This window comes from Rhopilema esculentum, unplaced genomic scaffold (genome assembly GCF_057945365.1).
Source record: "Rhopilema esculentum isolate cy_ngs unplaced genomic scaffold, ASM5794536v1 HiC_scaffold_36, whole genome shotgun sequence".
NCBI classification, from domain to species: domain Eukaryota; kingdom Metazoa; phylum Cnidaria; class Scyphozoa; order Rhizostomeae; family Rhizostomatidae; genus Rhopilema; species Rhopilema esculentum.
The window spans coordinates 1621534-1637654 of record NW_028300847.1 but is presented as its reverse complement, the minus strand read 5'-3'; the positions used below and the strand labels follow the sequence as shown (position 1 = coordinate 1637654).

Genomic DNA, 16121 nt, shown 5'->3' with positions numbered 1-16121 from the left:
GTATGGTTTATGTTTTATTGGCTTTGTCTACATGTGCCGAGCTTTGAACTTAGGTTGTCGAGGTCAGGATGTGTTTCTCACGCATCTATATTGCATCAAACTGAGAAAGATTTCAAGAAGGAGCGAAATAATCTCTCTCTACTCCCTACTCCCTGAAAATTAAACAATATGGGCCAGATACGGAGTATGTGATTGGTATATTATGAAGCAAGATACACATGAACACGAGAAAAAAGTAAGACAAGCGAGGAATAAACCCATCTTTGAAAGGTGATGGAGAAATCCTTGGAGAGGCCTAGCCTCCCCTTGGTATGGCGCCAGATGTATGCTTGCAGAAAAGCCTCACGTGATGTAGAAATGTAGGACAAAAACAGCAGTGAGATACTATCCACATACCGTAAATAATTCGAAGAAGCCTATTCTAAAGTCGATAAAGCTCCCCTGTCGATGATGCCCTCTGTCAGTTAGGCCCTTTCTTGCATAAGCACCTCTCCCCATCTGGTTAAAACCACCTTGCTAGAGTCTACTGGAGTGTATTCGAATAATACATAGCGCCTCTCAGAAAACTAGATGAATGCTTGCAGGTGATAGTTTTCCACATTTAATTGGTCTTAGTTGGATGTTCTGTAACTTATGGTAGATAGGTGAAAAGTGAATGACCCCTGATTATGGTCAGGGTTGCCAAGTGCTGGCAAGTTCTTAATCCCAAATTATCTGAAAACTCAATCCCAAATCAGTCCCAGATTTTGGATTCCTCCGCAGAGGTAACAGAAAGGGATAGATATTCAATCGCAGACTTGCCTACTATATTTCCTGTTCAATGAATTACTCATTATTCAATGATTCGGTTGCTTAATTTCACATAAATAGTCAAGTTAGTTGCCATAAGAATTGAGTTGCATAAAAATACACAGGATATAAGTCATATACAGAAAAATTCATAAAAATAATTTTTAAGTTTGAATAGAAACTAATACTGCGAAATAACAATCTTCCTCGCTACCGTGTTTTGTGTTATTATTTGTGGCTCACTAAATTGTTCTTAGCAGTGCGAAAGGGGTTACATAATCAGGGCCTATTTTATGGAAATTTTCCAAGACCACACTTTAAGAAAAGAAGGCTGTATATGAAGCATGGAATTTCAAAATATCAACCGTTGCCGTAGAAAGCGTTTTTCTTTATTCGTGTAAAACAAAAATATTCAATATAACACGATTACAAATATGTTTCTATTATAGCCTATTCTTTATGGACTCCGACAGGAACAGTAGTTAAAGGTTAACATTGCTCTGTTATTCATACTTATTTGAATATTGAAGGACATGCTGAGCCAAAAAATTTAGAAAGTAGGAGGTTCTAATAAGAGCAGGCTATAAGATTTTTGAAAAATTAATAATGGGGGGAGTTCATTTATTGGGGGCCTTAGAGTAAGCTGATCAATTTCAATTGTTGTTATTGTCGCTAGATTCAGGGGTCTTTTACAAGCTCTGATTGGCTTTTACACCATTTGAGAGCAAAAAGCTGATTGGCTGTATAATTTTTCGCTCTTGTTGGACCAGAGTAATCTGGACCAAGGAACTTGTGCTACGATTCATGGATGTTATGTACTGTTCTGTTATGTTATAAAGTTTAAAAATTCTATCAACAGAAAAACATAATTACAACAGAAATATAGCTAAAATGAAAAAACCCATTCCACAATTTTGAATTTCCAAGACCACATTTTGGATTTCCAAGACCACAAAATGTGGGAAAAACCACACTAAAATAGGCCCTGTACAGAATAGTCAATTTGAGCAATCCATGGAAAAATCCTAACAAATTATCCATTTTTGCCCGATAATCCCAAAAAGTCCCAATTTTTATTTTGAATCCCAGATTACAATTTCTGATCCCAACAGCTTTTCCATAGCCCTAGTTTCGTGAAATCTGGGATTGAATAATCCCAAATGGCAGCCCTGATTACGGCTAGAAAAAACAAAGGTATGGATCGTCAACAAAAGTAGACGTGAGATTGTGATTTATAAAGGCAGTTTTTGCAGGTGTATCATTGGCTTTCCTCTGTGCAGGTGTTGCTTTCTTGTGAGTTTAGTTTTTGGAATAATGTCTTGAAATGTTTGTAGAGATTTTATGAAATTGTTGTACTTTTCTCTAAAGTATGGGCTACACTGAGGGACAATTCACTGTTACCCATTGCGTAGGAGATTTCAAGGATAACAAAAGGATTTTCAGGGATATTCTGGTTAAACAGTATGATTTCCGCCACGTGTACGAGATTTTCATATAGTAATATGTTCCTCGGGCTACTCTCGACAGCCTTTCCCTTTTCAACGGAAAAATTTGAAGAGTTTTTTCTTTCGAATGAATCATTCCGATTTTCTCATTCATGTTATCTTGACACATATGATACAAATTCACCCGTCAAAGGCAGTTGTATCAACATCCTTTATCAACAAACAGTTTGTGTCTAGAACAGCAACACCCTTTATCCTTAAAAAGAGGTAAGGTTGTCTTCCCCTCACAAGCTGCCGTGAAGTGCATGACTTGTTAGGGAACAAAATATCCAAAACTGAAGAGAAAGCAACTTTACAAAACTTAACTTCCAATTGAAGAATGAAATGAAATAACTTTTTCAGGATCAATTGTTGTAGTCTCGTAGCTGTTAACCTTGCAGTAACAGGAATTTTTTTTCACCTGGTAACATTGCGCAAACTATGTGCTATCCTGGATGGAGCTTGATATCTCACTGTATATTACCACATTTAATATAAACATTTAGATCAACTGTTGTACGGTTGTTTGCAATGAACGAAACTTTGATTGGCTTCGATTGATTTCTACCTTTGTTCTTGTTGTAATCCATAATATTGCTAGGATAAGTGTTGAATGGGACTAGATATCTACCTTGATATATGAAAATCCTTGATATCTACCTTGATATCTGAAAATCTTTGATATCTACCTTGATATCTGAAAATCTTTGATATCTACCTTGATATCTGAAAATCTTTGATATCTACCTTGATACCTGAAAATCCCTGATATCTTCCTTGATATCTGAAAATCCTTGATATCTATCTTAATATTCTACTTTGATATGCTGTTTGGATATGCTTTTCATTTTATTTTGCTGTTTGTATTGGTACCTTTGAAGTACCAAAATTGCCTTCTAAGCTCCCCAATTTTTCAAGTTTCTGGTTAATTAGTTTTCTCTTTCTCTCACTTTATCTTTCTTATATTTGAAAGCTTATTTCCTTGACACTGCATGCCCTCTTTTCATGCATTGTCTTCGACCTAAAGTTGCTGGCTAAAGCTTTTCTTTGTTCCGTCGCGTACTGTTCAAGTCCATGTTGAAATCCAATTAAACTCGCAACGAAATCATTAAAATTTGCATCTCATTTAACTCAATTTAAAATTTTGATATCATCATCTCGTTGAAGTACCTGTCACTCAACGAATGTAGTAAAGATTGGTTTCACCCAAAGCCTGATTGTTTCTTTTAACCTTTTGATGTCGGCCTTGGATAGGATATATTTATTAATCTTGTGTTCCGTACTTCAGCATTTGTTGACCTTTCATGTTTTCACATAGAAGCCACCTGCTTGTTGACATCGTAGTTTTCACCTCCAAAGACCGTCCAGTTCTACTGTGTCGTTGCTATGTAACCATTCAAAACGAATAGGGCTTTCGTTCGCAGTAGCACTTGATCTGACGGTCTTCCTTCGCTAAATGCCCTTGAGCAGTTTAGGAAATTTAACAGATTATTAGTGTGGATTGAAGCAAGGACCATATCCATCAAGCTCGTATATTCACTTCAACAGGTCGCTTTTCCAGGAGCATAATTCGTTGGTTACAAGCAAATCGTTCCCTGCTGTAAGTACGCATTGCTCTCGACATACATTGTAGTGAATGCTTTGATTAGAATAAAAGGGACTTAATCAATCTATTGCCATTTACAATATGTAATTTCATTTTTGTTTTGTAAATTAAATCGAGGTATAAATTTCTGCTGATGACCTGCTTGCTTGCCTGCTGATGATCATTTCAAATGTTCTATGATGTGGTGAGTTTTCAGCAGTATTGCTTGCTTAAATTTTTTTGACATACCAAAATACTTTTATTGAAAAATATAAGCGAGCATTTCTTAGAAATTTTTTAGCTATGCTACGGAAATTCCTGCTTTTATCCGTATCTTGTGAACAGCTCTTCTCGAATTTTGGTTATCTATTCTTTTGGCGATGTTCTTCTTGTCCAGAAGGCCTATCTATATCATTATAACTTTAGCTATCAGTACTTTTTGATAATACTAGCGCATAGTTCCCTATGATAGAAAACTTTTATGATTCACACACATCGCAATAACCCGTTTCTATAATATCACTTCTCTTTCAACCTACGTTTGACGGAATCAAAAAGATTCAGCCAACATTATCTCAGCTCTTTGTATATTGTCTGTTTTATGTTGCTAGCCCAACATAACTTCAGTCATTCAAGTTACGGTTGTTTACTAATCTTATAATTGTTTACTTGATTCCACCTGTAAACCGTGAAGAGAATGGCCTAGTTCAGAATTGTTTATTATTTGCTTAGGTTTCCCGAAACAGTGGTTTTCTGTTGACATTGCCCTGTATTCAATAATGCTTTCCCAATGCCTTTTAATCTTGTTTATATATCTGAGTTTTTTTAACTTTCGACCTTATTCCGGCGATTGTTGCTGTTATGAAGTAGGAATTTCTCGTAAATCAACTTTACATAATGAAATCTTTTCTGTTGTTGAAATTATCTCCTGTAACTGGTTTGCCATTGTCTGTCTAGATTTCAAGTATTTTAGCTTTTATCCTAAGCTTTTCATGGTATCCGGTAATTTACATTGTGCTATGATCAATCGAGTAACTAAGCCATTTGAAGATTCTTTTCTGCAATCAATATGGAGGCTTGTAAGGTGTTCGATTGTCGCGTATTTACCCTCAGATCTTGCTCATTTCTTAGTTTTGCTTCATATATTTAAGAAGAATCACTGCATCTTTAACATGCTTATAACTATAACTTTTGCCGTTAAATGTTTACTATTGACTTAAAAGCGTACACAACTAGTCTTAAAGACATATTGCTAACAATGAGCCTTTGCACGCGTGGAAAAACGCCAAAGAGAATCCTACGAACTATAGATGTTCAGGATTCTAGCCATGATCTTGAATTTGATCTAGACGAATATAAAGAAGACTTGCTTTGGTGTTTTTAGAGCGGGCTACTGTCGATGACACAATCCCGGTCCAATCTGATTCAGCAAGCGCGTTGCAAATTTATCGCTCGTTAATAAATGGCCTTTGATACAACCAAATAGCGCTTTGTTTCTTTCATTCCTAATCTTCAGCGTTGTTTCACTGAAGTCTTAGGAACGACATTATTTAGCAAGAATTGCTGTGGGTCCTATCTTGTATTTGTGACTTTCCATCATTGGTGTTTGCTTCGATTCTTATTTAACATGCAGAGAACACGGAGCCAGTGAGAGAGACTGTGTATTGCTGTATATCTCTGGTCTGAGCTGAACTGAACTGAACTGAACTGAACTGAACTGGACTGACTTTATACAAAATAAGATACTTATATACAGAAATCAAGTTGCTGACTAAGGATTAATTAGGATGATGTAATGATGATGCAATGGAAAAGGAAAAATCTAGACTTTAGAAGAAGTAAGCATGACATAGATGTGTGAACGTGTGTACAATGGTGAAGGGAATGCCCTGTGGTAGATGATGCCGTGAGATTCTGGAAACTGTTGAACAATTAATTAAATTTTATTATTTAATAAATTTAATTAAAAATATTTTTCTTAGTGAAGAGTTCAAATTCTGGCTCTCAGAATTACAGTTGAATCTCTTTTTAACACGTATCCTGGATAACTCGCTAACTGAAATTCCCAGTTGTTTTTCCTACTTTATTCATGTCAAAATACTTACCCCGAATGTTTCGGACATTCGCTAAGTCAGACCATTTCCTTCCACTTCTTGAACGTCTAACTCAACGAGATTCAATTGTATTATTCTCATTTTTATTATTGCATATGTTATATCACGATTAATCTTTCATAGGCAAGGACATCAATCAGTGCTGGCAGTGTTGTTTCGGCCTATGCTCAAGTAAGTGTTTTTAATTCTTCTTATCTTGTCGTCATTGCTGTTTGAGCACCTTTTACTCAAAAGTTTATTTAAGCAAGTGACTTGCTAGCTCTTAGAATGAAAGATCCACGTCTTCAAGTATTTTCGATATCAAGATGTACGAGAGCGAAGCAGACTTGTACTATGTCTTTTAAGTGAATCGTTGATATCCGGTAAAAAGGAACATTTGTGAGTTGACTTATAATGACAATGTATCGCGATTCCTTTCCTAAGCTAAGTCTGACTTACACCGGTGAAACTCGACAAGGAAAAAGTATCAAGCATTGAAGGGTGAAAGACTAAATTCTATCAGCTGAAATATAGATAGAACAGATATATTTTTCAGTGTAACAACATTAGCCACAAAATAACTGTCTGTACAGTATCAAAGAAAGTCAAAAGATGTGTTTTACAAGAAGGCCATTGAGATGAAAATATTTAACAATATCTAAGATTTCTTGCAGAAGTCCGAATAATGGACGGCCTGGGCAGATACTCGGCTCATTAAATCCGACTTATCCTATAAGTATTGTTGGAATTTATACTAAATGGACGTATTTTTGTTTGAATTATGAAACATCCGCTTTATGAAAATCTGTCTTATGCAAGTTCGAATGTTATCATTTATGTGAAAACGCAGCTAAATCTGCCCAATTTCGCCAGATTTATAGCTGCATCAGCAAAGGTTATTTTCATTTTAATTTACCTAGAAAATATAACTGTAACCATTTATCAAACTCATCAGACATTTCTAAGCAAGTCGTAAGCAATTTCACTGGGTTCGCACATTTAAATCTACTCTATGATGACCTTTCAGATTATATGACCCAAAGACTAAGAATATAATTTCATGACGTCATCAATTTACTTATCTATTACGTAGAATGTGTATATTGTTTGTATCTTGGGTTAAATTTTTCTCATCCTTCTTGTGGCAGATCTGTTCATTCGTTTTGCCTGATAATCACGCTTTCTTGACTGTGCTTTCTTCCTCTAAGCATAATAGATTTTATTCATTTTTACTTGATATAATCAATTTTTATATAGGCATGTCTTTCTGCTTGTCTTAGCATCGATTACTTTAGATTCCTCCTTCAAGGCTATGGTTTTCGTTGCCATCTTTAAGAAATGGTTTTTCATAGAATTTAGATATATGTTGTGTCAGTAATCGCTCTATCCTATATCGAGAACTTAAACGCACGTATATTGTGAACTGATCTGAAAGAACGAGTGACAAATCTGAATGTTACAAAAAAAAGTCGTATAGAGTCTCACTATTCAATCTTCATTTTTTAAAATTATTTTCCAACTTAAAGATCTTAATGTTTAGAAAATGTTTCTGTGTTTCGATCTTGATGTTTAGAAAAGCCGAACAATTTACTATCTTCGTCTTCTCTGATTAAATAATGATGAATCATACATGTTTCTGGGAAGGCATCAATTAAAGCTAAGGCATCAACAGTCACATTCTGTATAGTTTCTGTCCACTCAATTACAATTTGTCAAGGTATCTTAGTGGCTTTGGCATTAAGATATGCACCGAATTCTTTGAAAGCCCAAGAACTGCAATTACATAGGAATTCGATCATAAGTTGTGTATAGTTGCTAGTCATGCTTGCCTGTTTCCTATGCGAGGTTCCAGTGAGTTGAAAAGGCGACAATGAAGGGACAACTGCAATGCAATTCAAGTTTATTTAACTACACATCAAGAGAAAGCATTTGTAATGCAAGTAAAATCTTCAGAATGATGCTACATTAGCTAATGCCAAGATGAAACGAAGAACTTAGTTCCTTATTTTATCTTGCTAATTCAAATCGTAAATTGTTGTTTGAGACAAGACGACACGGGAAACATCATGTTGCTTTCAGCCTGGTTTAGAATTTCATGCTTATGTTTGATCTTCTTTAGAGATACTTGAGCAACAAAGCTGCTGTTTACAATCAGTTTTGATGATTTGTAAGATAAATATGCCACCAGACCGTTGTAGCAGCTGACACGCGATTTTTTAAAATTAATTAATAAATAAGCCTACTCTTTTTTGATATTCTCGATTTTTTTCACAATTTTGATCACAAGTAATTGATGTTTACTTCAAAACGCTGTCGTTGTCCGCATAAATTTTCAGCCTTTCTATCCGCCAATTTGCTGTTTAGTTCCGTTGGTGTAGCGGATGCAAAACGTTTAGGGGCGTAGTTTGGATTTTGCCCGAATATTTTGCCCGAACATCGAGATAGAATTACCCGAGTGGAACTTGAATTGCTGTCATTGAACAGGCCATCGATGCTGTTGTGCTCAAGTGGGTGAGCCATTCTTTATTTGCCGACAGGTGTCAAAATTTTACGACGAAGCACCCTTACATGGCAAAAACTCCTTGCTCTTGCAATCAATTTTTCCCAACCGTAGCGATGGCCCTGACTCTCTCTATTGTTATTCATTTGTCACTATAGTTAAAGTTGCTTTTAAGATCTCTTTTGATTAAGCTTTTATTTTAAAGATTTATATAATTGCTCTTTTTCCTAGAGTTTCGTATGAGAAGCCACTAACTTCTCTCAGTATGCCCTTGCTAAGTATGCACTAACTTCTCTAAGGGCCCTTGCTTATAAGTATGAGTATGTTTGAGTATAGTGCGTGAAGTACACCATTCTGTAAAATAAGGTAACAGCTGTAAACAGTGGGGCAAAATCGGTTGAATAGGTCCCAGATCGTCTAAGATATGATCAAATTAGAATTGTTGCAAACAAGAATTATTTTGTTTCGGTTTTAAAAGCTAGAACCAGGTAAAAAATCAGTAATCAGTTAGTAAATATCCGGCTTTTCACTGGCGTAAATTATAGCATGTTTAATTGACTTCGGACGTAACGTGGTCTTACGACTTTGTGCATTAACTAAAACCCACATTGAACAAAACTTACCCTTAAAGATTGAATTGTTCAGCAAAAAAAGTGGAGTCAAGTAAAGATAAATTCACCAATTTCAAAGCTTACTTAAATTTGGAAGTATATTTAGTAAGCAGTTGAAGCCATTTCAAAACTTTAAAAATGGCATTTTTGCAAGAAAAGTACTTAATTAAAAGATTATCAAATTTTTTACATTTTTATTTGTTTGCAATTTATTGGTCACTTGTTTGCCAGAAAATTGCCATGAATCGTTAGGTATTTCAAAAAAGTTTCATAGCTATTCTCTAGGACGATCATTTTAAACATTTCATTTCAAACTCAAATTAACATTAATCATGACAAGGCAAGAGCTCAGCTGCATCCCAATCATACCTTGGTAAGTGGTGACCGCATCAACTGCTTCTGTTAAAGTTTAAATTAGATGGCGACACGACACTTTCATTTGTTTTTATTCCGTAAAATATCTTCTCTACTGCTAAATTGTATTTTTTGTGCGTGAGAACTCATTGGCTTGAACCAGGTTTGAATGTCCTTAATAGGAACCACTATGCTAAGTTTTTGTTGATATATCTTTAATAAAAACATTTTAGCCTAATTCTAAAACAGAAGGTTCCTTCATTTACTGTATTCTAAAAAAGATTGTTTTGAGGTGATCGTCAGATTGCCTCTTTGGCATAAGATGGTTCGGCTTGGTGTGCTGTCCTAACTACGCCGAGCTTAATGGTGAAGAAAAAGCATTTTAAAGCTGTTAGCTGTCGTTTTACGATGTTAGTTATGAATATTTAAAAAGGATTAGTAAATAGTGAGAATTCTTGAGGTTTTCTTTTAAGAATTAATTCACTTACAAAAGCCGTACTTTTTATCGTCAATATTGTCCTATTAGTGCTCTTTTTCATTTAGGATAGACAGATGTATTTGTATCTCCTTCTCTCCATATCTATCTCTAATCTTAGCTAAATCTACTAACAAACAGTCTGCTCTTTAAAATTGGCGCACAAATCATTTATCATAATGTTTACAGGGTCACACATGATACCAAAGGGCCAGACAATCGCATCGCAGGCTATCGCAGACAAGCAGCACCATAAACTCCCGATAACTCGAACAGACAAGAGACCAATGAACTGGTTCGAGATAGTGAACGTTCGAGTTAAAAAGGGTTTTTTCAAATGAAAGTATTAAGCAAAGGGAATCTATATCAGTTCGACCTAGCGAATGTTCGAGTTATCGGAGTTTGAGATATCGGGATTTCATTGTATTTGGGACACTTGCAATGGCGATTGTCTCCGACAGTCTGCATTATATGAGGAACAAGATCTTGTGATGTTTCGAGAAGTAAATTTGTCGAATAAAAAGTAAAACGTCTTCTCTTTCATGTGCTGAGATAAAAATGATAACATAATGATAATAATGAAAATATAATGATAATAATGATAAATAATTTGTTTAAAGTTGGCTCACAAGGTCAAAGGCAAATTGCTCTATTGAAGCTAGTTGAGGCCAACTATCTGGTTAATCATAAAATAAATGAACGGTATAATGTATCAAAAGGGTTTAAGTCATTATAATATGAATGAAACCTTATCCAGAAATAAACATTTCAAACAATATGTGTGGGCTCTTAACTCTTTTTTTACAAATTTTTATTGATTAGGACTCTCTACTGTAAGGTAGTGTTTGCCACAGCTTTTGACCTAATTATCTCACAGTTCAAAAGCTGTGGCAAACATTACTTCATGGTATTAGAGAGTGGCAATAATTAACAACTTTTAAAAAAGAGTTTAGTGCCCACACTGTTAAATATAACTGTAAACTGTATGAATTGTTGAAGCCAAGTTCAGCGAAAAGGCTAGTTCTAGGTAAAACCTGTTTTGCATAACTTTTGAAGCATAAAGGAAAAGACAAAAACCTCTTGATTTTTAACAAATTTGAGCCGCAGTGTAGTATAAAGTGTCCATCTTAAAACCTTATTCAGAGGAAAAGCAGAGACGACGTACTCTAAAGTAAATGGTAGGGTACTAATATGTAGATATATTTTGAATTTCGCTTGTATAGTCTTCTCATTCTGACGCCTTCATCTTGTACCCAAAGTGCAACGTATTAAGTCAGCCAGTCAAAAATCTATATAAATTTAATATGGATCGGCACTTTAATATGGAGTTCACTGCAGCAAGTGTAACGTATTAATAACTTATAATTGTTCAAATAACCATATCAAGGATTAAAGTAAACCTACAGACTCCTCAGGAAATTCTTAGCTGTATCGCTCTCGTCTCCAGCAGAAGTCCAATTACCAACGTTAAAAACCTTTATTTTTCTCTGTAAATAATATGTTATGCTATGATTTTTTTATCTCTTTCAACCGTTTTAAACAGTGTTGGTTCACTGCAAAGTAAGGCATGTTATAACGAGACATGTCTTAACATATTGTCATTTTTATTACTAATTTAGTTGTCGTTCGATTAACCTACAATGCCGGCCAAAAATGCTGGAGCAGTCTCTTCATCTTTCCATATCAACGTCTCTAAGACTTGCTAAAGCGTTTTGTTTCCCTGCTATTTTTAAGGATGTTGGCATTCGGGTCAACGTAGACGTTAAATTGACATTCGAATGTGTTTTTAACTTCTTAATGAAATACACTTTAAAAGTGTGGAAGAAGCACTGAATAATGTATTATCCCTTAGTTGTATGTAGCTTAAACATAACTTGATGTGAAGCAAGACGTACATAATTGTTTCTTAGAGCCTCACGCAATCAAAAGTACCTGTTTCTTTAAACATCTGCTCTCGTCGGTGATCTTGCTCAGCTAAATTTGATCTGGCCTCAATAAAGCAAAGTTCTTGTGCTTCCTTGGTCAATAATATAATTGTATTGGATCTGAGAAAAGGTATTTGTTGCGCGAGAAAATTCTTTCTTCCAAAGGATCTCTGGAGTATCTTTCATAAATTGGAATATCTATCAAGTGTTTCTATTATAAAATGGAGTATCTATCTGGAGAATTGATATCCGGGGCAATTATGAATTGATGTCGGGGGATATCTATTTTAATATCTGGTGCACTTGTTATGAATTGATATCTAGGGTAGGTATTATGAATTGATATCTGAAGTATATGTTATAAATTGATATTTAGGGTATGTATTCTGAATTGATATATGAAGTATGTATTATAAATTGATATTAAGAGTATGTATTCTGAATTGAAATCTGAAATATGTGGTATAAATTGATATTTAGGGTATGTATTCTGAATTGATATCTGGGATATCTACAGTGAATTGATATCTAGAGGAGCTTTTATAAATTGATATCTGGAGTATCTATCTATTATGATATCTAGGGTACCAGTTATGAATTGATTTCTAAGGTATGTATTATAAATTGATATCTGGGTATCTGTTCTTCTTCGAAAACGATGGGATAAATGGCAGGTTAAAATAGAAAATTATGATTACATAAATCATATATTTTCAGATTTGAAGGCATTCGTCAAAACGTCTTTCTTAGAATATTTTGTATGTTGATGACGTTTTAGCAATATCTCTCCCAACCGATACGACATCATCATCAAGCATCATCATAATCATCATCTTCAGTATATGTTGTAGAATTTTAAGGACCTAAAAATGTGACTTTAACACGCAACGGAAACATTACTAAAATGATTAAATATTAAAGCCAAACCGTTACAGGTCAATCAGTATTATACCATGATGTTATGTCCCATGGTATAATACTGTTAGTTGCAATTAAATTCTACCTCGTTTTGGTTGATCTATGTTCACGGGCAAAATGACAAAAGAAGATATGTCGGCGGGCTAATATTGATTTTAAGGACGTGAAGGGGCACCAAAAATGGCGTGAATCGCTTTCACCTGATCATATCAGAATTCGACCAATTGTGTTCAAACTGTTGTGTTGGCGAATCAAAAGCGCGAAATAATGTCACATGATCAACTTGGTACGCCTTGATTGTCGTGTTTAAGTGAATTAAAAATGGCAAAGTGAGACGTACGATGACGATGGCGATGATGTTTATGATTAAGAAAACTGGATGGTTCGATTTGTAACAAAGTTTAAGCCAGACTTGCTTTGAGTAGGAGCAGTGAAAGGGCTGGCTTGTTAAAGAGGCAAATATTGCTCTATCTGTACCCGTTCTTTCCAGTCCACTTAAAGCAAAAATCTTGTGTTGATTAAAATATCCCTTAGGTAGTTCAAAATTGACTCATTCCATTAGTTTATCGTGCTAGTCTACAAATTACCTATTGCCGTGTAGGTAGAGTTGATGGAAGCGCAGAGGAATTAGACTTTGGTTGTCGAAACAACAAGAACGAAAAAATGATATCCAATATCAAGGTGATGTGCTCTGGTGATCCTGCAAATGAAAGGCTGAATTTTTATGAATTCGGGGTATTTGAAAGTGATTTATCTGAGCTTCCATTTGTTAATGTTGTTACATACTGGGACCCCCATGCTGGGCCATCTGTATAGACATGGCCGCCTTTCTTTGACCCAGTCAGTCAAGTTTAGCTTAAATAAACCCATGCTGTTTGCAGGTTGAGTTGTCCCATTGGCCATAAGCGGTAGACCATTCTGTAATCGTGTAATTGTGTTTCAAACTCACTAAGCTTTTGATATAGTTTATCTAGATATAGTTTCTTATAGTTTCGATCAAACTCAGAACCTTTGTGCTAGGTTGCTCTAACATTTTTCAGTTTTGCAACCATGTTGGTCGACCAAATTGTCCCAGCATCATTTACTTTGAAGTCTTCATTATGCTTCGCCAACCTATTGTCTTAAGTTCTTCTAGGTGCTTTTCCGCCGATGTCTTTGCCTCCAATTTGGCGATCATGTCGGACAAAAACAAAAATTCAAGTCTTGGAAAATATTCCGGAGCCAGGAGGAATACTTAAATTCATAGAAAGTTGTAGGAACGAAAAGCATGTTGTGAATATTAGGAAGGATATACCAACTAGAAGATCGTTCCGACTAGAAGATCGTTCCGATTATTTCAAGGATTTTCAAAATAATATAGAAAGGGGAAAGCTGTTATGCATATTAGGAGGAATTCCCAGAAATATCAACAGCTAGAAGCTCGCTTCGATTATCCAGGAGCGGAATAATCGAAACGAGCAGAAGGAAATATGGAGAATAGGCCTATCTCTGCAAAAAATCTTGGTGATTTGATCTGTTTGAGCTTCACATAGCGCGCTCAAAACAAACATAAAGGTTCAACATGAACGACTATCCATCGCTCTCTGTTGATATCTGATCGGACAAACGTGGGTTGTGAAGCTGCCGATCTAAATGTGTTGTTATCTCGAAATAAAACCAGGGAGATTAGTTCCTTTCTCAAATACAGTGGGCAACTTTGTAAAAAACAAGTAAAATGTTGTTCCGTTAAAAATGCGAATATTTCAAATTTATTGCAGCGATAAAATAGTTCCTTGCACCTTCTTTATGTTAACGACTTTCTCTATGGCAGCTGATTGTCTTCTTCCAGTGGAACATTATGAAATATTGTTGAAATATAGCTGTCTGGGTGGCTATACTTTGCCGAGGAGTCTTCCTGTCGCTGCTTATGGAGCTTGACTATGACTTCTGCCAGGAAGTCTTTTTGGGTGGAAAGTTAGGAATTTAGAGGGAAATACCAGCACTTGTAAACAGAGATAGAAGATAAAAGATCTGAAAGGATAAAAGAATGAAGAAATTGGTTGGCAGGCAAAATAGCGGAAATAGAGAATAAGAAAGAATAACGAGTGCCATTTAGTCATTCAAACTTTGCTTGTTTTTCAGGTAAGGCATCAAGTCATGTGACGAGAGACCTCTAGCAATGGGTATTTGTCTTTCTTCGAAGGAAAATTCTGTGAAAACCTTCGGACGAAGCAATAAGGTCAAAGACTGTAGCAGCATCAGCACAAAGGAAAACCAGCAGTCTGGGTCAGGAGAAAGGTTTGTAGGAAATTTTTTTTCATAGCTAACATTCATTGGACATTTGATTTTTATTAACATTTTTTTGCTGTGTTAATTATAATAAAGGATAGCATGGTGTGAAGTAAAAAACATAAAGCTACTTTTCTACTTGAAATCCTTTCAAGCCCAACTATGTCCCGTCAATCGACCGTCGTTCAGAGTCAACAATAGGCTTCACAGCCCGTTTATCGTCGAGATAACATTGAGAATTAGCCTTACGTTGCCGATTGGATACGTAACAATAGGTCTATTGTGTACTCCAACCAACGGAAAATTTAAATGGTCAGTGTAATGCGTCGGGACGAAATGCCTTTAAAACACTCAGCATTTGGACAAACATCACCCAACATTGATGTTCAATGAAATATTCTGATCGTTTCAACACCTCGTTCGATGGTGTTCACTGTTGCTCAGTGGTGTTCAGCGATGTTTAGCAAAATTTGCTAGACTCCGAAAATTTCAATGAATCAACACAACATTCTGTTGTTTGAGGTGCTGGTCCGATTTCGTCAAGATCGTTTTAAAACAGTATAAAACAATGTTTAGTTTGCGCAAGTTGTTAAGGCCGGATGTGAGACGAAATAGGATTTTAATATATATTAATCTTCACCATCATAACATAAATAAGAAAGCCTAACTTACAACCCATGTAAACTCAGATGGAGGCTAGCTATAATTTATGCGGATATTCAATACTATTGTTCTGAGGGGGTAACCAAGTGCAACCGAGTTCTTTTTGAAGGCAGATTCATAACAAAGTTTTGAGTTGAATGGATTCCATTGGTTATTTAAATTCGGAATGAAAATTTTGAGATTGGTTAGATACTTTTATCAGAAAGTCAAGAAAAGAGCGCTCTAAAAATGTTAAGGATTGTTCATTTCAATGTAAAGAGCTTTGTAACGGAACTTTTTCATACTTTCAGAAAGCTGTTCTTCACTTTCACCCGAGATGAAGCAGAGAATTTCCTAACGAACGCCAAGGAGGGCACTTTCCTTTTAACCGAAGATGTCTCATCGGAGAGATTTTTATCAGTCAGGTAAGATTCCTATTCGGGATATTTTGAAATTAGCAAAACAGTTGGCGACACA

The 16121-nt window shown here is 35.5% G+C and overlaps 1 protein-coding gene across 3 annotated transcripts in view; it reads left to right on the top strand.

Annotated features, from left to right (window-relative positions):
• Positions 1-16121, top strand: part of LOC135687967 (uncharacterized) — a 43657-nt gene that overhangs the window by 15153 nt on the left and 12383 nt on the right. Inside the window, exons 1-4 of one of the 3 annotated variants that reach the window (XM_065204605.2) lie at positions 7-3873; positions 6096-6143; positions 14856-15011; positions 15956-16069. In XM_065204605.2, the coding sequence (XP_065060677.2) occupies positions 14893-15011; positions 15956-16069 (233 nt within the window). In that variant the 5' untranslated portion in view covers positions 7-3873; positions 6096-6143; positions 14856-14892. Of the gene's footprint in view, positions 1-6; positions 3874-3898; positions 4064-6095; positions 6144-14855; positions 15012-15955; positions 16070-16121 lie in introns of those variants that run through there. The other 2 variants (XM_089115636.1, XM_065204608.2) reach the window with 2 other exon arrangements.